At 36.7% G+C, this 24,809-nt stretch overlaps 1 protein-coding gene across 20 annotated transcripts in view; it reads right to left on the bottom strand.

The window, feature by feature from the left end:
• Positions 1 to 24,809, bottom strand: part of SLC10A7 (solute carrier family 10 member 7) — a 166,853-nt gene that overhangs the window by 43,638 nt on the left and 98,406 nt on the right. For 17 of the 20 annotated variants that reach the window (XR_009156251.1, XR_009156250.1, XM_058192568.1 and 14 more), the window contains 2 exons: positions 9,674 to 9,709; positions 133 to 216 (listed from right to left, as the gene is read on the bottom strand). Coding sequence is in view for 18 of the 20 variants with exons in the window: in XM_058192568.1 (XP_058048551.1) it covers positions 133 to 216; positions 9,674 to 9,709 (120 nt within the window). In the remaining 2 variants the exon portion in view is untranslated. The remainder of the gene's footprint in view (positions 1 to 132; positions 217 to 9,673; positions 9,710 to 24,809) is intronic. The other 3 variants (XM_058192573.1, XM_058192577.1, XM_058192561.1) reach the window with 1 other exon arrangement.

The raw sequence follows: 24,809 nt of genomic DNA, 5'->3' as shown, positions 1-24,809 counted from the left end.
TCAAAAGGTAAGTTTTGAGCAAAAAGAGCAGTTGCTCATTCTCAACACAACTCTTGTTATTAAATTTTATTTTTAGAGGGCTCTTCTTAAGTGAAAAACAGTTTTCTTTTACAACCCCAGAAATGAACCTACCTGTCCAATTATGAGTGGAACTACAACAGTCATGAAGAGCTGTGAGAATATAGATGAAAAAGGCACAGAAGAGGAGGATCCAAGCTACAAGACAAAATGAAGTACAACATTAATATAGAATTTTAATTACAATTGATTTAACTATGAATTTGTTTAGATCAACAATGAGGTATCTCTGTACAGCCCCTGCAGCATTCCAAAATTTATGTGGGATATGTGTGTCTCTATGTTTAAATAGCTGAAATCTTGTAAGAACAGAGAAATCACATAAGATGTTGACATTCTCAGGAAAGAAAGGTTTGGAATGAAAATGCTAAAGTCTCACAAATGTTCATGGTTTCTCAAGATTTTGAAATTTTATTTCTGTTTTATTTTGGCTCCTGTCCTCTGAAAAGGCTGCCAACCTTTTGGAGTTAAAAAGTTGAAATCTGTTTAGGCCAGTAGGTATGTATACTCCTGTGAGATCACATAAAAACATGGGAGAATTCCAGGAATATATTGCATACATTGAATTTGTTACCGTACACATAAACACATCCTTCAAGGTAATGCAAGCAATATCCATTATCCTCAGGAAGGTCTTAAAGTTCAATACTGACTTAATCCTCCGCCAAAGAATTAATGATTAGTCAGTCATTCTGACACAACTTTATAAATCAATCAGTGACAACTACTCTTGGGTCAGTATCTAGAAACAATAACTCTTAACACCTTACAGATGTACTAGACTGTAGTTTTGCATCATGTTCATACAGTGTCATCACTGACCTGCTGGTGAAACTGGGAATCATAACTAAATACAACTGGAGGACAAAGGTCAGGAAAGGCTCCCTTATATTATGTTTCCTCAGCCAAACCATTTATAATGCCTTTCCAGCCAAGAGGCAGCATAGATTAGATAATAGCCACAAGGGTTTACTGATACCCTATTTAAACTCAGAAAAACAAGTGAAAAATCCATAGATTTGATTTATTTCACACTTGTGCCTTTATGACACAGCATTTCCAAGATCATGTGACTGCAATTCGGGGATTTGGTGTTAGATAGTGGGCGCAAATAAAAGAGGCAGGACACCATAGTCCCTTCAGCATTTTATTTCCAGCCGCAATTAGGAGCAAGAGGGCAGGCAGGCTACCGGAGCTCTCTTTTTAAAGAGCCCCGGCAGTCTTGCAGCCACTGACAGCGGTTTATTTTTCCCACCGCTAGATTAGCCAATCAGTGGTGGCCATGCAAATGGGTGCTCTGTACATCTGTACGTAACACCCCTCCCCTCCTGTTAGAGCACAACCAATCATATTTGTAATTAGGCAACGTAGTCACGCAGGTAGGCAAGGTGCTTCAGGGCGCGACCAGACCTGTGCGGTTCACTTGTTCCAGCGGTGGCAGCCTGTACAGTCAGGCCTGCTGCCGCTCCTGAGTCTTCGGAAGGAACCTCCTGAAACACTCTCATGGGCATGCAGGACTCCGCCCAGGCTTCTCCTTTAGTTCCTGGATCTCATTGCTGGACTCCTGGTTCCTCTGATAAGTATTCGTGGTTTTCCCTCCGGTTTGAGTCTAGGGTTTCTGTGTTGTTTGGAGCTAGGGAGAGTTTTTTATTGTACGGGTTTCCGCTTGCTGTTTTGTATGCTCCTTGGGGCGGAGGCTCACTTAGTGGCCTCCCGGGATTCTGGTCTTGTTGGATGGTGGATTTTTTGGGTTGCCTTAGCCAGGTCTCCCCTAGTCTATTTCAGAGTTGGTCAATATGCCTCCTTCATACCCTGCCATCCTCAAGTTCCACCTGGTATGACTTTGGCCCCCTTATGGTTACTACCCTTCCTTGTACCCAAGTGGGGTAGCCCGTGTAATTATGAGCAAACACCAAATCCCCTTCTTCGAACTCCCGGAGTTGTTGGGTTGAGTCCAGGGGTATCTCTGGATGATAATGGGGGTGCAACCAGTCCAACAGTGACCTTAGTCTCCGGCCCATTAATAGCTCCACTAGACTTTTATTAGTGGTTGCGCTGGAGGTGATATGTTGGGCTAACAGGAATTTGTCGATCTTTTCCTGCCAGTTACTGGGTCCCACTCTGGTGAGGGGTTTTTTTTTTTGGGTCAGTCTCACCATTTGTTCTGCCTGACCATTACTAGCTGGATTAAATGGGGCAACCAGGGCATGTCTGATTCCTTGCTCTGCTAGGAACAACTCAATTGTTTTTGCAGTTAATTGTGGGCCATTGTCAAGAGACAATGATGTTTCTGCAACCCATGGGTTGCAAACAATTTTCTTAATGTCCTTATCGTTGCTTCTGTGCTCAGAGTGGGCATTATCACTACCTCTAGCCATTTTGAATATGCATCAATGACAATTAGAAATGCTTGTCCCCCCCATCGGCCCAACAAAGTCAATATGTATCCATGACCATGGACTCTTAGGGATTTTCCACTCCCTGTTGGGTGTCCAGGGTGGAGCTGGCCGGGTTTCCTGGCATGGTTACCTGACATGTTGCTCCCCTTTCTGCAATGTCTCTGTCTAAGTTTGGTCACCAAATATAGCTCCGGGCCAGTGCCTTCATTCGTACATTCCCTGGGTGACCCATGTGTAATGTTTCCAGGACTTGTTTCCTTAACCCCTGTGGCACAATCATTCTCTCCCACCATAACAGGCACCCCATTAGTGTTGACAATTCTAATTGTTTAGTTTGGAATGTTCTGAATTCTTCACCCACTTTCTCTTGCGGCCACCCCCTCAAAACCCAGTTTAAAACTTTTGACAACAATTTATCCTTCCTTGTATACTCTGCTATTCTGTTGGAGGTGACTGGGCTGTTTAGTCCAATGTCTATAAGTAGTATTTGTGTGGCTGGAGCCAAGTCCTCAACAAGCTCCGGTAGTGGGTACCTACTGAGAGCACTGACGTTGGTAATGTCCTTTCCTGGTCTGTGCACCATCTTGTAGTCATACCCCATCAAGAAAATCACCCACCTGGTCATCCTGGGGGACATGTAGTTCGGTGTTTGTCGGTCCCCAGCAATGAAACCCAACAGCGGCTTATGGTCGGTTATGAGTTCGAATTTCCTCCCATACACATATTCGTGGAACCGTTTAATACCCGCCACTGCAGCCAGGGCTTCCCTGTCTAATTGGCTGTAATTCCTTTCAGCGGGTGATAATGTTTTTGAGTAAAACGCAATTGGGGCTTCTGTGCCATCCGGAAGCCTATGGCTGAGGATTGCTCCTACCCCAATGCTGTGCAATATGTCCATTTTCAATATCAATGGCTTCTTTCTATGTTTTATCATATGTAAAGTTGTAAAACTAAAAACAATACCTGGGAAGATTGCAGTGGTTTTATCCTGGGCGTTTCAGAAATTTAGCACCACAGTCAATACTAGCAATGTTAAAAATATGTTTCTTTGTTGCCTTTATTTAAAAGATTTGTATGGCAGACTATCTTAAAACACATCTCTAGGCACCTCATAACAACAGTAAAGCATCTAACCATAAAAACATAAAACTGTAAAAATGCATTTTTTTCTCTCCACTCAAAAAAATCACATGCTTTTTAGAAATGAAACTAATTCTTCGTTCTAAGAATAGTGTACAATGCTATATTATTTGCATTAATACTATCCAAATGAAATATATCAAGAAACGAAGTTGAAGAAGCAGGAGCTTTAATTTGCCAGGATTGGATTACATTACAAAGAATAGCAAACAGCAAACAGTTCATAATAGAGCTCTTTTGAGGTTTATGTTTTGATTACTTGAATTTTATTTGTTCAAAGAGCACTAACACTGAAAAGCTCCTCAACGTAACAGTTTTAATTGATTTTTTTTAAAGTACTGCTATCTTGCATATTGTTTTATCTCTGTGCAGATGTATTTTTGTCTATGTACATGTATGTGTACTTGAAGTTTCAGTATATTGTAGCGTAGCTACAAACCAAAAGCTTGATGGAATTAAATAAGATTTCTAAAACTGTTCTCTTGTGAACACTTTTGGTCAAATTTGGAACACAACAGCATTTAATTATTTATGTTGTTTAAAAAAAAAACATATGCTACTGCACACAGGTATGGCTGTCATTTAATTTCCCCCCAGTTCCTCATATGTCCTGCCATTCTAGAACATTTAGAGAAAATTGACATAAGCATCAGTAACCATTAGACTATTTCTCCACCAAACCAATATCCTGAAGCAATCCTTTCTCAAAGGCATGATAAGGAAACGTAATAGTGGCACATTAACGGGAGGAAAGTGCATATTTTGCTACTGTCATACTTATTTTCAAAAAAAAAAAAACAGGAAAAGAAGCAAGAGACATGCTATATAACTGATGTACTAAATATTTTACATTTGATAGGAAAATATTCTTTCTATATTTCTTGCAGTTTCAAAATGTTGGGTGGCTCAGGCCCAGGTATTTTCTTATGTCACTATAGTAAGGATTCTAATTTCTCATTAAAATAATCACACTCAGAAACCATTTTAAAAATGTTTTATGATTCTGTTTAACTAGAAACCATGCAGGGTTTGGTGCTCTCCCCTTTCCTATTCAACACATACATGAAGTGGTTGGGTGAACTCCTTGGTTGCCATGAGCTGTCAATTTTGTTTAATCATTCCCACCAGTAGTAAGAATCCAGTACAAGGAATCAAGAAGCATAAAGGTAGTTCTCCACTTACAACTATTTGTTTAGTGACTGTTTTAAGTTGCAACGACTCTGAAAAAGTGACTTATGGCCAGCTCCCATACTCAGGACTCTTTTTTTTTTTATTAAAGAGTTTTACAAAGAATTTTTTCAATACATCCCACTCCCCCCACCCATCTTCACACACACACCCCGGACTTCCCAGAGCAAAATACAGGGTATAAGATCTAACAATCATAAGCTAAAACATACTAATTATCCATAAATTCCCATCCCTCCCCCACCCATCTTCACACACACACCCCGGACTTCCCAGAGCAAAATACAGGGTATAAGATCTAACAATCATAAGCTAAAACATACTAATTATCCATAAATTCCCATCCCTCCCCTATAACCACAACTCTCCTTCTCCATAATAAAGAAAAAAAAAGGAAATGTTCATTCATAAGATATTTGATATTTCTTCATCCAATAATTGTTCTAATTGTAGTCAGTCCATCTTATTCATTCCAGTATATTTTCTTGTCAGTATTCATTCAGGTACACTGAAATTTCCACTGCTTCCAACAGTTAAGTACTTTTAGCATCCATACCCAATAACATCAATTACTAAATAAACATTATCTTCTTCTAGATTTTTTTTATATAATCAACCAAACTTTAACATTTTATAAAATTTTCTCTCTTAACTTTTTAACTTATATACAATTAACATTTAACCCAATTTTTCCCTCCCCCATATTTCCATATCAATGAATTACCAAATATTTTATAACCATTTTGTCATACAAGCCTTAACCAATTCCATTTCTTTTTTTTTAATTTTTTCCCAACACTTTATATGACCCAACATCAGTTTTTGTCCAACATAACTAAATCCACCATATATAATAAAATAACATCAATATATCTCCCACATTTAAATTACAGATTAAGACATATACACTCCAATTTAATTTCCAAATACCATCTATAAAGCATTTTATATAAGAAAAAAAAATTTTCCCGAGTTTTATACTTATCTAATTAACTACTTACTAAAGCCAATTATAAATTATCCTTTCTACTTTTTTATCCAAAAATTTTGCTTGTGATTTACCCTTTCCCATAAAAAGAAGCTCTTTTCGTTTGAAATTGTTGCTTCTTTACTCCTTGTTCTTTATGTTTAGTAATTACAATCATTCTTTGCTCTTCCCCTGCTGTTTTCAATCTTTCTTCCTTAGTCATAGCTCTACTTTAGATTGTATTTGCTTTGCTACCTTCTCACACTTTTTAACCACATCCACTTCTCTTCCCATTTTAACTTCTAGCAGTGGTGGAGTTTCAGCCTTCAATATGTTAGTATAAAAATCTCTTGCTTTAAACACCGTATTAAGTCGATATTTCTCTCCTGTATAATTTACTGTTAGTCCAGCTGGAACGTCCCATCTAAACCGTATTTGATGATTTCTAAATTTGTCCACCAAAAAAGCAAACTCTCTTCTATTTCTTAAAATTTTTGAGGGAATTTCTTTTAACACTAATACCTCTTGTCCTAATATTTGAGTTTTATTTTTATAAGAAGCTTGTAAAATCTCAGTCCTAATCTTCCTAGTTGTAAATAAATCACTACATCTCTTGGTAACTCTTTCTCTTGCAACCCATGAATTAACACGATAGATTTTTTCAATTTGCGTTTTAAGATCTACAGGTTTCTGTCCAATCATCTGTGCAAAAACCTCTGCAAAGACATCTTTTAAATTCTCTCGCTTATTTTCTTTCAAACCTCTCACTCTCAATGCAGATTCCATTACTCTATATTGCAACAAAACTTGTTCTTCATCTGCAGTCTCTACCTTAGTCTGAAGCTCCTCTATTTTATTTTTTAAGTCCAAATTAACTTGATTAACTTCTTCAACTCTTTCATTCAGCTGATTTGTATATTCAAGAAAACTTTTAAATGCTGCCACTGTATCTTCTTTTATTTCTTTGTCCTGAGCTTCAAGTGTATCTTTAACTTTCATTATTTTCTCTTCAATTTCCTTGAACTTTTGGTCTATAGCAAAAATTTGAGCCTTTAGAAATTCCTTCAACTCTTCTTGTAATTTATATATTTGAGCTAACGAGGCACCAGTTTCCTTAAAAACAGCAGGCTTTAATTGCACAGAAGCCATCTTACTTAAACTTTATACTTTGCAACAAAGTCAAATCTGTTCATAAACTCCTTATTTGGGTTGGGTAAATCAATTCTGCAGTCCTTCAACTTTTCTCTTTAACATTTCTTCACATAAGTATAAAATCCAGCAAGTTTAAACAGAGTTAAGGGCGCTACTTAGGACTCTTGTAACATCCCCATGGTCAATTGATCAAAATTTGGGCACTTGATAGCAGGCATCTATTTATGATGATTGCAGTATCTTGGAGTCATGTGATTACCCTTTGCAAACTTTCTAGCCAGCTTTTGACAAAGTCAATGGAGGAAGCCAGATTTGCTTAATGACTGTCTGATTCACTTAACAATTGTGGTGATGTACTTAACAATTCTGTTCCTAACTGTAGTCATTTATAAGTTGAGGACTATCTGTATACTTGTATTCTGGTACTGTATTAGTGGTGGGATTTATCCAGTTCTCTCGGATTGTGCAAACTGGTAGCGGCGACTGCAGGAGGCTCCACCCACCTGCCCAGACATAATGCACAGAAGCCCATGCGCATGCACAGAGGTGTGCATGCTCACATTTGCGAACCGATAGGGAAGGTTAAGTGAATCCCACCTCTGTACTGTATATATACTATGTGAGAAGCTGCAGGGTTTGGTGGTCTTTCCTCTCCTATTCAACATATTCATGAAGTAGTTGGGTGAACTCCTTGGTCACCATGAGGCAAAGTCCATCAGTATGGTGATGATACCCAATTATACATCTCTGCCCCTGGTGCAATTCCATGACTGTCTTATCCCAATGCCAAGAGGCTATGGGGTTTTTGATGGGAAATACGTTTTAGCTTAACTTGGCAATATTACCTAGAATTTTAGGCATCATTATAAGTTTTTTAGTTTAAAAAAAAACACTAAGTAGGAACTTAGCAAGTTACTCTGGCAGAGTTTAAACACTTCTTCCAGGAAAATTAAATATATTATTAAGCATGCCAGTAAAATCTCTCTCTCAGAATCACAATTAACAACTTTTTAAGAACATAAAATAAAACGTTTAGTCTCATTAAAGAAACAGAACCAAACTAATCTTGCTTTGAAGGCTATATAAGCTTTCAATAAGCCTGAATAGGGATGAATTCTCTCATTTAACTTACAAGATTGGGTTGAAATGGATAAAGCCATTCTTCTCTTCAGGATTGACAGAGGAACTCAGATTCTCTGCTATTCTTATATTTGGAGCCAACATCCATTTGCACTTGCAAAGGTCCATATTCTCTCCCCCCGCCTCCTTTCCTCTTCCCTTATGTTCAAGCAGTGATAACAGCAAAGATACAGATCAGCAGTCTTCACCAATCTTACTCTTCCCAACCAGAAGTGTTGTTTTAGCCCAAAGCTAAGTGAGTTGGCAGAGAAGACAGTTCATTGAGGGCATTTTGCCCAAGGATATAGAGCTAACTATTTTGTGTAGGAGTTGTTAGATCTTAACTGGAATTTCATGCTACAAAACTGTAATAATTTTCTCGACCAGCTTTATGGTCCATTATGTGCCCTTGGCAACCACCCTTTAATTAATGAAAAAGAAGATTAGCAAGCTGAAATATTATGCCTTTTACATTATATTTATTTTTAAGAACACTACCCCAAAGGCATTTCTAGAAAACAAAAATGGTAGATAGCTATAGGATAATTGTTTTATTTGGAAGCATGCACAATCCCTTAGCAAAAATATAGATAAGCTAAAGTGGTTGAGATTGGGTGGGATGGACAGAAAAGCTAAAAAGAGCGTAAGGAAGCAACCACATCAGACTGCCTTCTGGAAGTAGCAATGCCTGTTACAGAAGTTCTTTTGTGAATTACGAAGCATCTCCCCTTAATCACCATTCTATGAAAAAACTCATGGTATTCTCTTAGATCAGGGATGTCAAACTTAAGGCCCGGGGGGGCAGGCGGATCTAGCCCGTGGGGTGCTTAAATCTGGCTTGCGGTGCCACCCTGGAAACAGAAGAGGATCTGCCAGAAAAAATGGAGCTCAGAAGGGCTGCCTGAGCTCCATTTTCACTGGCAGAGGGTTTCAGGAAGCCGCTGCAGCCAAAAACGAAGCTTGGGAGCCCATTTTCACTGGAAGAACACTTGGGCCACCACAGGCACCACTGACATAAGTGATGTCGAGCTGTCCATGCCCCCTACTCCCCCTGACCCCCTAGGTTAAGCACAACCCTGATGTGGCCCTCAATGAAATGGACCCTGCCTTAAACTATAAGGTATACATTAGTCCAAACTAAATTGCATGCTCCTGTGTTATCTATAGATAAGTCATAAAGACTATTCTCTCAGATGAGGTAGCCATGAGCAAAATTTGAGACATTTTTATTTTTGCTGTCTTAAAAACATATTGTTAGTTTATCTTAAACTAGCAAACAGTGTAAGATGAAATACATATATTGTCCATTGGCAATGTTTTGGTGAGATTATAATGCATTTTTAGGAAGAAAGAGAAAAAAATATAAAATTCTTCCATCATTTAAAATAACCTGCAACAACTCATTTACAATAGAACAATATAGAGCAGGGGGCGTCAAACTTGCATCATCATGGCATCATCACGTGACGTATCAGGACTTTTCTCCCTTCACTTAACTGGGCGGGGCCCAGCACATGACGCATCTGGCCCACAGGCCGCGAGTTTGACACCCCTGGTATAGAGCAATCAGTATAGAGCGATAGTAACAGCAATACAATATCTCAAGCAGAATCAACATTAAGATACTTACAAAAAGCAGTAGAAGCAAAGGAGTTATAACAATGCCCTGAAAGAAATCAAGAAACATATTTGGTTAATCAAATATCAATGCAGAAAACCTCAGGAAACCTCCTCCAAATTATCTAGACATTTACTTATGAATGCACTATAAGGTCATTCTATGACAGAACAGGTTCATTTGCGATACAGCAGAGGTCTCCCAAATGTTAAATCCTGCAGGAATCTTGGGACTACAACCCTAAGAATTTTTAACCAGTTATGTATGACCTGTAATGTTGGATACCATACTACCAGTATTTTTGAAGTCATCAGTTTTGGACAAGTTATTAAGTCAGTTTTTACTAAGTTTATATAGCAATTTCTTTAACATCTTTATGAGCAAGGACATTTCAGACTCCTACACAGATTAAGGAATTGTGAATGATCTATATTAGCTACAAGTTAGTTATGTCTTCAAGATTAATTTTTCAACTTCTAACATAGACATCTCTTTGCTTCTTAGATGCACTCCATAAATATGCAAGTTGTAGAACCTTCCATGCTTAATAAGCAGGCCCTACCATAAAGGGGACAGGTGGCTTACTATCTTATTGTCTGAGCTATGGCCCTCTCCCGAGTAGAGTCTGCATCAACTGTGATGAATTAGGTGTCGTGTGATTTTGTAATGTAAACTGATATCCCCTAGGAAGTGAGCTGGTATCTCAGAACTCATTTCACTTGATTAGACTCTGTGTCTCCATGGTGGGAAGGCAAGTCTTTCATCTAATTTAGTCACACAGGACCACTTCAGCTCTCCGCATCCCTGAGGCAAAGGAAGGGAAAAGATTTGTTTTCTTCAGTGACAGCAAAGAGGTTTAAGGCTGATCACTGGGCATAAGACAAGATTTTAAGCCTCAAGATTTTAGAACTGGGAGATAACATGCCAAACATCATCTTTACATCACCAAATGTCAATTCTCTCTTTGCCCACTCAGTTCTTAATAATGAATTAACAAAAGCAGTTTGTTACTCAATGAATATTAATTCAGTACCGTAAGCATCTCTTCCCTTCAAGGCTATTTTCCCTAAACAGTTATTAAATATAGTTTTCTAAATATAAATATGCTAATGTGCTATCACTTTAAACTATAATTTAATTTTTATTTTATTTTAGAGAAATTCTAAAGTGATCCATAGCCTTTGATTTAAGTTTGAATTCCATCTCCGACATAACTCTCTCCTGGTTTACCTTGGTTTGCTATTTTCAGTCCATCCTTTCATAAAGAGAAATTTTATAACTTTCTATTCAGAGGGTTAGAAATGTGAGATAAATTTTACATACATACATACATACATATATATATATACACACATACATATATATATATATATATATGACATAATGGCTTTGAGGCAGGATAAACTATACACTTAAAACAAACAAAACCTCTCTTTCTATTTTTTACATAACTCCAAGACTCGATTGTAAATGAAGACAAAATGTCTTAAGTTGAGGATCTATAAAAACCTTAATTCCTCAAGAAAGAAGACTGTGGTTCCTTTGTATTTAAATTCTTATTTATGAATAGTTTAAAATACAGTATTTTCCCCAATTTCTCAAGAAGAAATGGAAACTCTAATGTCCTGGCTGATGAATGGTGAGTAACTGACCAGCATTAGGTACTTATTGTGTTGAATTTTGTATAACTTTTAAATTATTAATTACAGCTATATAAGTCTGAAATCATTAAACTCCTACGTTCTTGCTTTTCAACACAACTTTTGAATGTAAGCATCCTTATTTGTTTAAATATTACTTTTTTTTGGTCTTTCGCTTTCTCCAAGGATCTCAAAGCAATGGGAAAAAAAGTTTTCCTTCCTCCTCTTTTATCCTTACAGTCATTAAAGTATGATTATATCAATCAATATATCAATTTAATGCCTTTCCATTTTTGTTTTTTAGAATAGAATTCTTTATTGGCAAAGTGTGATTGGACACAAGGAATTTGTCTTTGATGCATATGCTCTCAGTGTACATAAAAAGACAAGATACGTTCATCAAGAATCATAAGGTACAACAATGGTAGTTATAGGGTACAAATAAGCAATCAGGAAACAATCAATATCAATATAAATCATAAGGATACAAGCAACAAAGTTAGTCACACAGTCATAAGTAGAAGAAGATGGGTGATGGGAACGATGAGAAGATTACTAGTAGTGCAGATTTAGTGAATAGTTTGACCGTGTTGAGGGAATTATTTGTTTAGCAGAGTGATGGCATTCGGGGAAAAACTGTTCTTGTGTCTAGTTGTTCTGGTGTGCAGTGCTCTATAGCGTCATTTTGAGGGTAGGAGTTGAAACAGTTCATGTCCAGGATGTGAGGGGTCTGTAAATATTTTCACAGCCCTCTTTTTGACTCGTGCAGTATACAGGTCCTCAATGGAAGGCAGGTTGGTAGCAATTATTTTTTCTGCAGTTCTAATTATCCTCTGAAGTCTGTGTCTGTCTTGTTGGGTTGCAGGACTTCAATCTGCATTTCCAAACTCTAGATCATATTGATTCTTATTTTTAGTTTACCTCATTGTAACATCTTATAATGAACTGGACACTGTAATCACTCCCTTCCTCTGAAGGCAAAGTCTTTCTCAGAAGAGTAGAGTTTTCCTTTTCCATTGCCCATCTTCAAGTTCTTGTGGTCTACACAACAATGTCCACTTTTTCACATTTATTTTTTTTAAAAGAAAAATGAAATGTAACTGTAATTAAAACTGCAATTTAAAAAGTGCATGGGATAAAATATGAACATTTTGAGAAAATCAATTTTGCATGGATTTTGTTGAAAGTATAAATAAATATATTCTAAAATATGCACTGTTTGAGTATTTTACTTTTTCTTTGGAAACCATTTTTATTGTCTAGTATCACAAGAAAAGACAGAGAGGCCAAATGAATGTGCATGTTTTGTTGGGGATCAGATAATACCAATAGAGTAGAGTAGAGTAGAGTAGAGTAGAGTAGAGTAGAGTAGAGTAGAGTAGAGTAGAGTAGAATAGAATAGAATAGAATAGAATAGAATAGAATAGAATAGAATAGAATAGAATAGAATAGAATCTGGAAGGGACTTTGGAAGTCTTCTAGTCCAGCCCCCTGCTCAAGCAGAAGGACCTATACCATCAGACAAGTGACTGTCCAGTCTCTTCTTAAAAACCTCTAGTGATGGAGCGCCCATGATTTTTGGAATAAGGGCGATTTAAAAATTCTCCATTTATATTCTGCTACATTTCCAGATTAGTAAACTGAAATACATTTCCCAGTAAATATAGCGATACCCATGTAGCTTCTGCAATATAACCATACACTAGCAAGGTTTTAAATAAACAAGGAAAAATAAAGGCATGATTTCATTTCCATCCCAGGGCACAAGAAAAATAAATAAACAAATAAATCCCTTCTATAAACTTCAACTTGGCTGCTTTGGTGCAAGTGCTGTCAAACATGCAGCACACAGAATTGCTGTGGCAGAGCATTTCTTTGCACAAATTGAACATCTGCCCTTGCAGAGGCAAGGTCATTGAACAGCAGAGCATTCTCAAAGTTGGGGTGGTATGTTAAGCTCTGTGATGCAGCCCATAATGGAAGTGGAAGTTGTGAAGTGATTGCCTTTTACCATTAAAAAAAAAAAACCCTTTCAAGAAATCCATTTACACCTCTGATGTGAAAGACTGACGGAATATATTTCAATGATTTTAGTGGGAAAGAGGAAAAGGAAAAAAATTCATGGCCTGACCCAAAATACTCATGCAAAGAATGGCTCTGCATAGCGGCAGTCACATTGGAAGCTGCAAATGCACTTTTCTTTACAACGAGGATCATTTAACATGTCATATTTTAGAAAACCAGTTAGGCATTTCTAAAAGGAAAACTTGTATCGAGGGATAACTTTTTATTACATCTTCTCTAGAAGATCAAACCAACTTATCTCGGTTTCAAATATTAGCTTAGATACAGGAAAGAAAGATGGTTAGTTTTGAAAATATAATACGCTACTAATTTGCCAAACTAATCAGTACTGAAAACATAAAGCCACAAGAGTTAGTTATTTAGCAATGAATCATTCTACCTTATTTTGTATTACTACTTCCAAGATAATAGTGCCTAAAGCAGGGGTAGTCAACCTTTTTATACCTACCGCCCACTTTTGTATCTCTGTTAGTAGTAAAATTTTCTAACCGCCACCAGTTCCACAGTAATGCGCCATGTATCGTTGTCTGCGCATGCCTCTCGCGCATCATGGGTTGGGTTGGGGGGGGCACCGGCTACCAGCTCTGCTTGTCTGTTACAGCTGGGTAGTGTGGGGGGAGATGCGCAAGCTATTCTGGGATGAGGCTCTTTTGTTTGCGATCACATTATAGCGCCATTTAGTTTCACTTACATAACGTGAACTAAATTTATGCGTGGGCGATACAAATAGTATATTTTCAGAAATTTAAATTGTGACAGGGAATTTTATTAAAACGTAATGAAAATGTTTTAAATAATGCTATGAATTTTTTTTAAAAAGTCAATTAAATTAAAAAAAAAAGTGCTTCAATATCGGACAAAACCCCTACTGCCTACCATGAAAGCTGGAACGCCCACTAGTGAGCGGTTGGGACCAGGTTGACTACCACTGGCCTAAAGCATGTAAGTAAGTGGTTAACCAGTGCACACTTGAAATGTGTCAGTTGTCAGGGTTCCAAGGAACACCCCAACGAAATAAAGCTCTGAGGCTTGAGGTTTTTTCTAATACACATACACACACAAGTAAACATCATAAAAACAAGCAAGTTACTGCAAAAATTTAAGACTTAAAAAATCTACTGCTATACATGGAGATAAGGAATTATTGCTAATGCTATTATCACTGTTCACAGTGAATTGTAAACATTTCACATACAGTGACAGGTAGCCCACCAGAGTCGCTGTTATCAGTGAAATGGGTGGCATAAAAATTTAATAAATAAATTAACAATAATAGTGTGATCATCTATTGGATGTAGTCTTTCACTTCTGGTGGTAAAGATAAGATGGTTAGCAATAATCTTCCACATTTAATGTTTACTATATATTTTGATGGTGTGCTAAGCAAATTTAAAGTCTTTCATATGCTTTTGTTTCCCCCAAAAAGTCAGTGGGAAACCGTGATGCTAATAATTATGTATTCGTCACTGAATTTTACTACTACTATTAATCTGAGGAGTTCTGGGGAATTTGAAGGGGATTTTGTGTACATTATCATTTTCATTCATTCATTTCATTTCATTCATTTATTTGATTTTTATACCGCCCTTCTCCCAAAGGACTCAGGGCGGTGTACAGGCAAATAAAAACAAACAAGACACTATATATAAAATGTAAAATTAAAAAACTTATTATAATTTGCCTAAAAATTTAAAAATATATAAAAACTAAAACCCCGTTTAAAATTAATAATAACTATAAAATCCATAAAAGTTAACCCAGCCAGCGAATAAAAGATGTGTCTTCAGTTCGCGGCGAAAGGTCCGAAGGTCAGGTATTTGGCGTAAACCCGGGGGAAGTTCGTTCCAGAGTGTGGGAGCCCCCACAGAGAAGGACCTTCCCCTGGGGGCCGCCAGCCGACATTGCTTGGCGGACGGCACCCTGAGAAGTCCCTCTCTGTGAGAGCGTACGGGTCGGTGGGAGGCATATGGTAACATTAGGCGGTCCTGTAAGTACCCAGGCCCTAAGCCATGGAGCGCTTTAAAGGTCATAACCAAAACCTTAAAGTGCACCCGAAAAGCCACAGGGAGCCAGTGCAGTCTGCGCAGGAGAGGTGTTACATGGGAGGTACGCGATACCTTACATGGGAGGTATCACTGCCAAATTTGTGTCTCTAGATATATTGGGGCTGTAATCATCAAATTCTCTAAATGATACTTTCCCCATACCTAGAAGACACCATATTGGGGAAGGCAGGTCTTATATGTGTGATAGCAATAGCAATAACATTTAGACTTATATATGCTTACATACAAGTGCACACACATACACTTCTACTCAGTGGTGAAATCCAAATTATTTTACTACTGGTTTGGTGGGCGTGGTTTGGTGGGCGTGGTGTGGCTTGGTGACCGTGGTTTCATGGGCATGGCAAGGGAAGGATATTGCAAAATCTCTATTCTCACCCCACTCCAGGGGAAGGAAACTGCAAAATCCCCATTCCCTCCCCACTCCAGGGGAAGGATATAGCAAAATCTCCATTCCCACCCCACTCGGGGACCAGCCAGAGATGGTATTTGCCAGTTCTCTGAACTACTCAAAATTTCCACTACCGGTTCTCTGAATTACTCAAAATTTCCGGTTCTCCAGAACCTGTCAGAACCTACTGGATTTCACCCCTGCTTCTACTGCACAAGTTGAAGTAGCTGCCAGTTTCCTTTTGTATGTGATTCAAGATTTATAGGACATAAAACTTGGTTTCTTGACGGACTCCTTGTCTCCCATAAAATCTGCCTGGCCAATTTGATCCTGTAGGATCAGCATGCTCCAGATTCTTTCAATTAAACAATGTCGTCTCTCAGAAACCTGTAACACACCCTCTCTGTAGCAGTTACCTGCCTTCTGGAATGGTTCCCGACAAGATCCATATTTCCCCCATTCTGCTATTGTTTAGAAGCCAGACTCTTCACCCAGGCTTTCACTGAGGGAGAGGGAAATCCCTGACCTCGTTGTGCTTCACATTTTTTAAAAAAAGTTTTTATGTTTTATTGCAATTTTTGTTTAATTTTTTCCTTAAACAACAAATATTAGTAATAAATTACCAAACGACTCTAGCCAACACATAACAATCAAACTAGACAAATCTCAAAACCTGGTTTTTGGAAAAATGAATTTTAACCAAACAAAATGGATATTATTACAAATACTTCAGATTACAGAGAATCCTCAATTTAATGATGGCAGTTGGGGCTGGATTTTAAATTGCTAAGGATGTGTTCATAAAACATGATGTCACATGACCATGAAGCTTAGCAATGGTAATCCTGACATTTCTAGTTCCATTATTAAGCAAGGACATCATTGGGGATCTCTTGATATCTTCCCCACTGACTTTCCTTGTTGGAAGTCAGAAAGTTTGCAAATGGCAAACGTGACCGTGGGACACTGTAATAATCTGAACTCTGAGAATCCATTGTAAGTACCACTTGTTCAGTTGCAAGTTCAAATGATTGTAATGAGAACCACAGGAGCACTACACAATCAAAATACTCTCTTGAAATCTCCTAGTCTTCAATTTAAAGCAATGTGATCCTGCTGATAGCAGGAAAGAATCAGACAAAGGATAGATTATCTACAAAAAATAGGTACTGTATATACTCGAATATAAGCCGATCCGAGTATAAGCCGAGGTCCCCAATTTTACCCCAAAAAACTGGGGTAAACTGGGGACTCGAGTATAAGCCGAGGGTGGGAAATGAGGCACCTACCGGTCGGCGAAACCCTCCCTCGGCCGAGAAGGCTGGCGGCCCCCCCCCCCCGCCCTCCCACTGCACCGGCAGGGCTTCCCCGCGCTAAAGCAAAAGCCCGCCAAGTTCGCGCCGGCCGGTATAATGTGAAAAAAAGAAAAAAAAAAAACTCGAGTATAAGCCGTATATACTCGAGTATAAGCCGAGGGGACGTTTTTCAGCACAAAAAACGTGCTGAAAAACTCGGCTTATACTCGAGTATATACGGTATTTTATTTTTATTAAACACAAAAATTTTGTGTTTTTTCTTTCCCTCTCTCCCCATCAGTGACTGGAGAGACTGTAGAGGAAGAGATTTCAAGAGAGTACTGGGCTATCAGCACAATCAAATTGCTTTCAGAGTGTAGAAGAGCAAAAAGCGTACTCTCTTACAATCCCTTACTACACAATATCTCTGCTCTGCAAAAGGAGAAAAAAAGAATACAAGACAACATGTATTATAATGGGAATCAGGTGACTTAGGACAATGGGTTAATTAATTAATTACTCTGGGCACATCCCTTTTCCACTGGCATTCACTTTAATATAACCAAGATAATTCTCCACCCAATATAGCCTTATCTCCATTCATTGTTGACTTAACTGTGATTCTGCCTCAGAGGCTCTGTTTGCCTCGAGGGGCTAAAAGCTGTGCTATCTATCCTTTTTACTGGTGCAAACTGAGAATTTAACCTGGCTTTGGAGGTTATTGTCTTCTTCATTGCTTATTTATGCTGTATCCCTGATGTGGGAAACACTGCTACAAACTGTTAAGTAATTGGAAGCTGTAAAATCAGTATACTTGTTCTTTATATTCCCAAGTCAAGATGTAACACTCTATACTTACGCTCTGCACATACACGTCTTTTCTTCTCAGCAGGTTGATGGGGAGAAATGGAGAGTATCTTTCATTGTGTTCCATCAATCCCCCAAGAAATCTACTAGAAGGCATCACCAAACCACCACCACCTAGTGTAAGATTCTCTTTAGTTTCCCTATCTTAAAGACATCTCTTTCTTCTTGTAGATCCAGTTACAATAACTGAGCCAGGGAGGGCTAAGGTAAGCAAGCCAGCAAGGCTTCTGAATACAGTAACATTATTCTTCCAATATGGTCCCAACTGTGTGCTGTTAATATTCTCAATATGATGGAAATGTGATAGAGCTACATGGTATCATCTTAAATAAGATCTGTAAATATTATTTTGCTGGGGTGTTTCATACTTTCACTGATGCACTACGATTCAAAATAATTATACTTAACTTTAAAAAAATGATTTAATTTCCACAAACATTTCTTGAAAATTAAGTTGTTAAGAGATAGACAATTTCCAGAATGGAACTAGTTATACTATTGACAGTGAGTTGCGGATTCAAGGGTATCTTAAGCTGTCATGTTATTTCTCAGTATTTTGGTTCTGCCAGTTGACCTAGACAAATCTCTTACAAGTATTTATTAAATTCAAGTCCTGTTGTGTGTTCAACAGGACCTGTTTTTATCTAATTGTAAGTTTAAGTATTGCCCTCACTGCAAACCTATTCTATCAACAACATAATTGAGCGTGGACTTTGTGTATGTATTAATTCTATGCAGGTATGTATGATATTAAAAGATTTTATACAACTGGAGGACATACTAGAGTCAGATTTGGCAATATTCAGTTGTAGTTCTGGTAACACGGAAAGAATGATTATCATTATTTTACAACCAAATGAATATGTTTAAGTGACCACTCAACACATGCATTCTTTTATAAATACAAAAACCTTACAATCTCATATCCTGTAGACAAATACACATCACAATATTTGAATAGGAGCCATTTGGGAGGTTCACGGATAATAGAATGGAAGATTTAAAAACATGGGTGAGGGAGCACAGAAAATCACTTTTTGTATGCTAAGAAAACTTCACGAATAAGTTCATGTAATTTTCCTGGAATCAAGTTCAAATCAAAGGCTTTATTTTTTTCATTAAAAAAGACTTGGAAGTGAAATACTTTATCCGCCAGCAGAGGGCATATTCAACACACTTGATAATATTTTTCTTAAGCTAGTACTGCAACCCTAGAAATGAGAAACACTGAAATTTAACTATGAAAATTTTTACTGAACAATTGCCAGCTCCAATAATGTTGTTTAACTTTTCCCATTGCAGTTAGGAATTAATTTTCAAATTAATTCAAATCAATTTTCTCCTATGCTTGGAGTTATACAAGTGCTCCAATTGCATTTAGGTAAGAGTTGCTTTCCACCCAGCTATAGGCATCTTAGCTATTTAACAGTCTCCAAAGAGGAAGTTTGATCAGGTGTAACCCCACCCCTATGTCCACTGCTGCTCCGAGGGCAGAAATTATTGCAACATTCAATCTGAGTGGACGGACACTGCTTCCCTGGTGGAAGAGCAACGGAAACGCTGGGTCATGTTGTACTGTACTGCTCACTTTATGCTGACGCTTAGCAGGAGTTGCCTCCATTTTTAATCAAGCTCCCTGGTCATTTTAACTCTATTCACTTCCAGCTGTTACTACAGAACTATCTGACTATATTTTGCTGAATATTGCTAATGATTGCTCCACCGTCAGTATGATATGTCTATGCTGCAATCTTTCTTTAAGTTCTTAGATAGATCTTATGTCCCCACCTATTACTTGTAGCTGTTTATCTATTGACTGTCTATATTTATGTTTTAAGTTTATATTCGTTTTACTGATTTCTATTAACCTGTTTATATTCAAGAATTTGGATTTATATTTAAATTATCTCTTTCCATGCCAAAAATATAGATGCTCTCAGCTTCATACACTTTTTAGCCAAGGTGTTTTTTAAATCTTCTAGGCCAGTTAATAACCATGGAATTCGCAAACAATTTCCCCATCCAAGCAGATTAATTATGCTTAGCTTCTAAATTTAGCCAAGGCTGACTACATGCTGCCACCTGCTGAAGCATTCAGATTATCATGAACTTTCAAGAAGCTATTTGGATTTTTTTACGCAGATTTAATTTTTTTTCTTAAAACAGTATTATCTCAAAACTCATGTCATGGACGGTTAGTTTTACCTTTCCAAATTTCTATGTGCATTTAGGTCCAAGTTTTTACTTTCAGTCTTGGCCAACATAATTGTGTGCTACCAAAGGTTGGACATCTAATTTTAATACTTTTATATTCGGGTTAGTATGTTAGGCTTTGAATGTATCACACAAAGTGATACCAGGTTATGAAACTAGAATAAAGTTTCATTTAAGAATGTGGGTATTTCTTCCAGACACATGGCATTTATTCTCTATTAGCACTAGGTTCTTTATTCACGTTAAAAATGTTTTGTTTTCGTACTGATAGGTAAAATATTTGACTAACAACTCAAGCAATGTTTTTTTTCTTTCTTTCTATTTCTTTTAAAAAGGGTATGTGACTAATTATTTTCCAAACAAGTTTACAGGTAAGATTAAATCAATCCCTTTATAGTAAGTACTTTCTGGTTTTAAATTTTCTTTTTCTTTTTGCCAGTGTTTAAAACAATTCTTTTAATGCAAATAAATAAAAATAATTATATAAGCCTTTAAAATATAAGTTCAGCACTTTGAAATGGTACAGGGTTTTCTGCTTGAGCCGGGGTTGGACTAGAACACCACCAAGATCCCTTCCAACTCTGTTATTCTATTATACTCTCTCCCATCCCCAATTTGGATGAATTTTGTTCCTTCAATATTAGTTCTTCTCTTGCTTCAGAATATTTAGAATAATTTGAAGGAAGGTAAGCAGATCAGGCATGGGATGTCAATCATGTGAGATAATAGTTGTTTGCATACATTCACAGCAGCTATACGGAAATTTACTATGTTATGGTGATAAAACTTTTATTATAAGAGGAAATTATATGAAATTCCTTAGAATAACTTGGTGCATGTAGCTAGATTTATACTAAGGATGTACAATAGCATTTCTATGAAAGCGGCTACTAGTATACAATACTACACCACTAAAGCAAAATTATATTAACTTAGATTGTGTTTTTTATATTAGCTCTTTCTGTGGTTCTAGAAAATAATGATTTTTTATAAAAGAAAAAGTAAACATATATCAGTTTTTCTAGCTGATACCTGGCAGAAACATTTAGGATTTGGTTGGTGTTTGTGCTAATACAACTGTTTTTCTTGTACTAGCCAGATTAAGTATCACTAATTAACTTTTGAGGTTGCAAAAATATAAAAATAAAATTATTTTCTACACTAGATGGTGCTATATTACTTTCAAGAAAATACATCTCAAGCTAAGAAGAAATTGTATAATGTTGATTTCATATTTGAAAATTTACATTGGAAAGTTAACCCATTATAAATGGTGACAAAGGCAATACAATAAATGAAAATAATGTATTATAAAAAGATAATTAATGCTAGCAGGTTTTTTTGGGTAGAAAGTGAAATATATGCCATTTCCAGTATGACTACTCATCATTATTTCCAAACCAGAGTGTACAGCCTTTCTAAGCAAACAGTTATCACTGACAATCATTTGTCCTTTCTAATTTTATAGCTAAGAAAAAAAATCTTTTAATATCTGCCTAATAAAATGAAGGTTACTCTAAGGTTCCAACAGTATATTTTTAGAAAATAAACATATGCTAAATTTTCACATTTCAAGGTATCTGTCACTGCCAAGCCAGTTTTTTATTTTGCCACCATTAATACATTTATTTGCAATTAGAACAATGTAGCCTAAATAGAAGTGATTCCCATCAATAGAAGGTATTAATTAATACAGGTAAAGTTATGCTAGCGATAGGGCTATGCTAGGACTCAGAAGAGGCAGGATATCAAATATACAACCACAAAAAGGATACTGACAGAACATCACAAATCAGTCTGTGCAGCTCTTCTAGATATCCAGATGTGCAGAGGAAAATATGCCAAATAAGGACAGAGGCAGTAGCCACATTCATTTCAGTCACACTGTGCTTGAAAACACTTTAGTGCATTTATACCTGGTCTTCTTTCTAGGAACTGATGGCAAAAATAGGCATGATTGCCTACCCTGAACAGCAGCAATGTTAGCAGACAGAAACCAGCCAAAATTAGGTGATGAGCATCAGCCTTTTATTGCGGTTTGAATTCTCCTATCTCCCCCATTTCAGCTTAATAAACCAAACTCAGTATGATACTGGTACTGCATTTATCATATTTTCAATAAAGAACAGCTGCCAAGATGCATACTGTGGTCTCTCCCCTTCCCAATGAGTCATCTGAAGCAGCAAATTTTTATCTCTTTCATTATTGGGGATGGGGGTACATTAACGTCCATCATTTCTTTTTTCTTCTTCTTTTTTCTTTGATATCTTTCCGTCTATTACAGGATGAGTATGTGGTAAACATTTTGCTCTCATGTAGAATTTGTGCCAGATGTTTCTGTGCATGAATTTTACTCCTTCAAAAGACAGTGCCACAAAAGTCTCTTAGCTATCCTTAGGCTGTTCCGGCTTTTAATAGCTCTCCCACATTAGTACTACTATGGTTTGCATGGTCTGGTTCCTTCTCTGTACAAACTGCAGCTTACTATCATTTGTCAGTGTGGCTTTTAGTTGATGAATTTATCACCCTGTTTTCAGGAATATGGAAGGTACTTCTATTTCCATTATTTTCTACTTGTGTGTCTTGCATGAGCTGAGCTAAGCAAATACTGGATATGTCAGCAATTCCATTAATCAATGATCTTCAGTCCTGGAACAATTCAAATAGTCTACTGATCAGTAAAGTACTTCCTTAACTGTTATGTTAAAATAAAAAGACTTAGTTTAGCTGTACTGTTCCCATTCATAAATGAACTGCAGTTAACATGTAGTCATGGTCACAAAAATGTATATTCAAAAAACTTTTAGATAGGGTATAAAGTGCATTTATACCCTATCTAAAATTAAGCTCTGTTTCTATCACTTTTCTATTCCCCCAAATAAAGGATAAACCAGAAGATTAGTTGATTAATGCATCAGTATTTCTGCTGCAACCCATCTTTTTGTTAGTCTGTTAAAGAATATGTATTTCGACATCCTCTAGACTCTGGACACAAATTACTAAATAGAAACCAAAATCACATTGTCTAATAAACGAATGTGAATATTTAGTCATGAAAAGAGAAGACCAAGAAAACAAGGTAGTTTGAAACGTCTGAAAGGAAGTTACACAAAAGACGTTCCGGACTTAATCTCTATTATTCCAGTGGGCAAGCCTCCAAAGTAAAGGATTTAAATTACAGAAGGGAAAATCCCATATTTGAACATAATAACAAATTCTTAACAATCAAAGTAGTTAATCAATCGATGGTAGCCTTTCCTTTGCTGAGTATATTCATAGATTGGACTATAATCTGTTTGGGATGCTTTAATCTGGGTTTCTGTTGTGAACTAAAAAGTCTCTTTCAGCTACAGCACTCTATGGCTGCAATATCACCCAATCAGTGAAGGTATCCATATGAGAAACAGCGTAATAAACCCACTAGGTTCAAAAGAAAAAAAAGAGCTTTAGAGTATTGTTACACTGAGCTTATCTGCTGCTAAAAGCATATACAAAATTGAGCTATTTTGACTTCTGGTGATGAATGTTACCTTTTCTAGCACAGAGAAAAATAGAACACAGTTAAAAGCCTATTGGCTTCTAAAAGCAAGCATTACATCTGAGTCTTATGTGTGATTTACTAAGAAATCAACACTATTTATCATTAACATGTGAGTAATCAGTTTTCTCACATTTCACTACAAATAGTAAAACTGATTTATTCATTTTTTAAAAGCAAAGTTAAACACTGTTTTCCCTATTGATATCAGTTAAGAACTGTTCAAGCACTCCAGCTACAAATAATGCAGGGCAGCAGCACAGGGTGATTTGAAACCCTCTTTTTTTGGAATTAAGTGACTCTGATTTTATAAAAGAGAAAACAAACCTCACACTATGGTAATCTATATTTGTGTTGCTTGGGCTCTTTGCCTGCCTGTCTGGCCCCACATCATCAATTATGAATAGCTCTGTACAGCTGTAGCAGTACCAAGTGTCATGGGTTTGTCAGGGATTTTTGAAAAAAAAAAAAGAACAAAAAACACAGTTTTGCATTTGATTGTCTTCTTTAGTTTTTGTTTTTTTAAATAATAATCTGGACATTAAAAAAACTTAGCAACAATGGATTATTTTTAAAAGGGTATAAGGTTCTAAAGATTTTAATAGTTCTTTTGTTAAGAAAGTCGTAAGAAAAACAAAGATGAACTTCTTAAAATATTGTGACTCTGCAAAAAATACACAATTATCTTCTTTTGCATTATGATATTTTAATTTTTTTAAAAAATATTTGGTTGAAGGGAATCAGATGTAAACATAACCAGACCTTTCTGAGGAAAGAAAGGAAATATTTCCATATATTATATATAATTTATAGAGAGACATAAAACATCATGAGAAGAGAAAGCTGAAACTCAATCTGAAATCAGGCAGTGCTAAAGTCAACTTATATAAATAAATATCCAAAAAAGCTACTTTTAAATAGTCTTTTAAATGAAATATTTTAAAAAGTGCTTAATAAATGTTTAATAATTAAACTACAAAAATATTAATGTCATCAAGATTCTGCCAATATCCAATACTTCGATAATTGTATCCTTTTTCCCAATTTCCTAC

Source organism: Ahaetulla prasina, chromosome 8 (assembly GCF_028640845.1).
Source record: "Ahaetulla prasina isolate Xishuangbanna chromosome 8, ASM2864084v1, whole genome shotgun sequence".
Classification (NCBI taxonomy): domain Eukaryota; kingdom Metazoa; phylum Chordata; class Lepidosauria; order Squamata; family Colubridae; genus Ahaetulla; species Ahaetulla prasina.
Note: the sequence above shows the minus strand (reverse complement) of the source record. Positions and strands in the feature narration are given on the sequence as shown.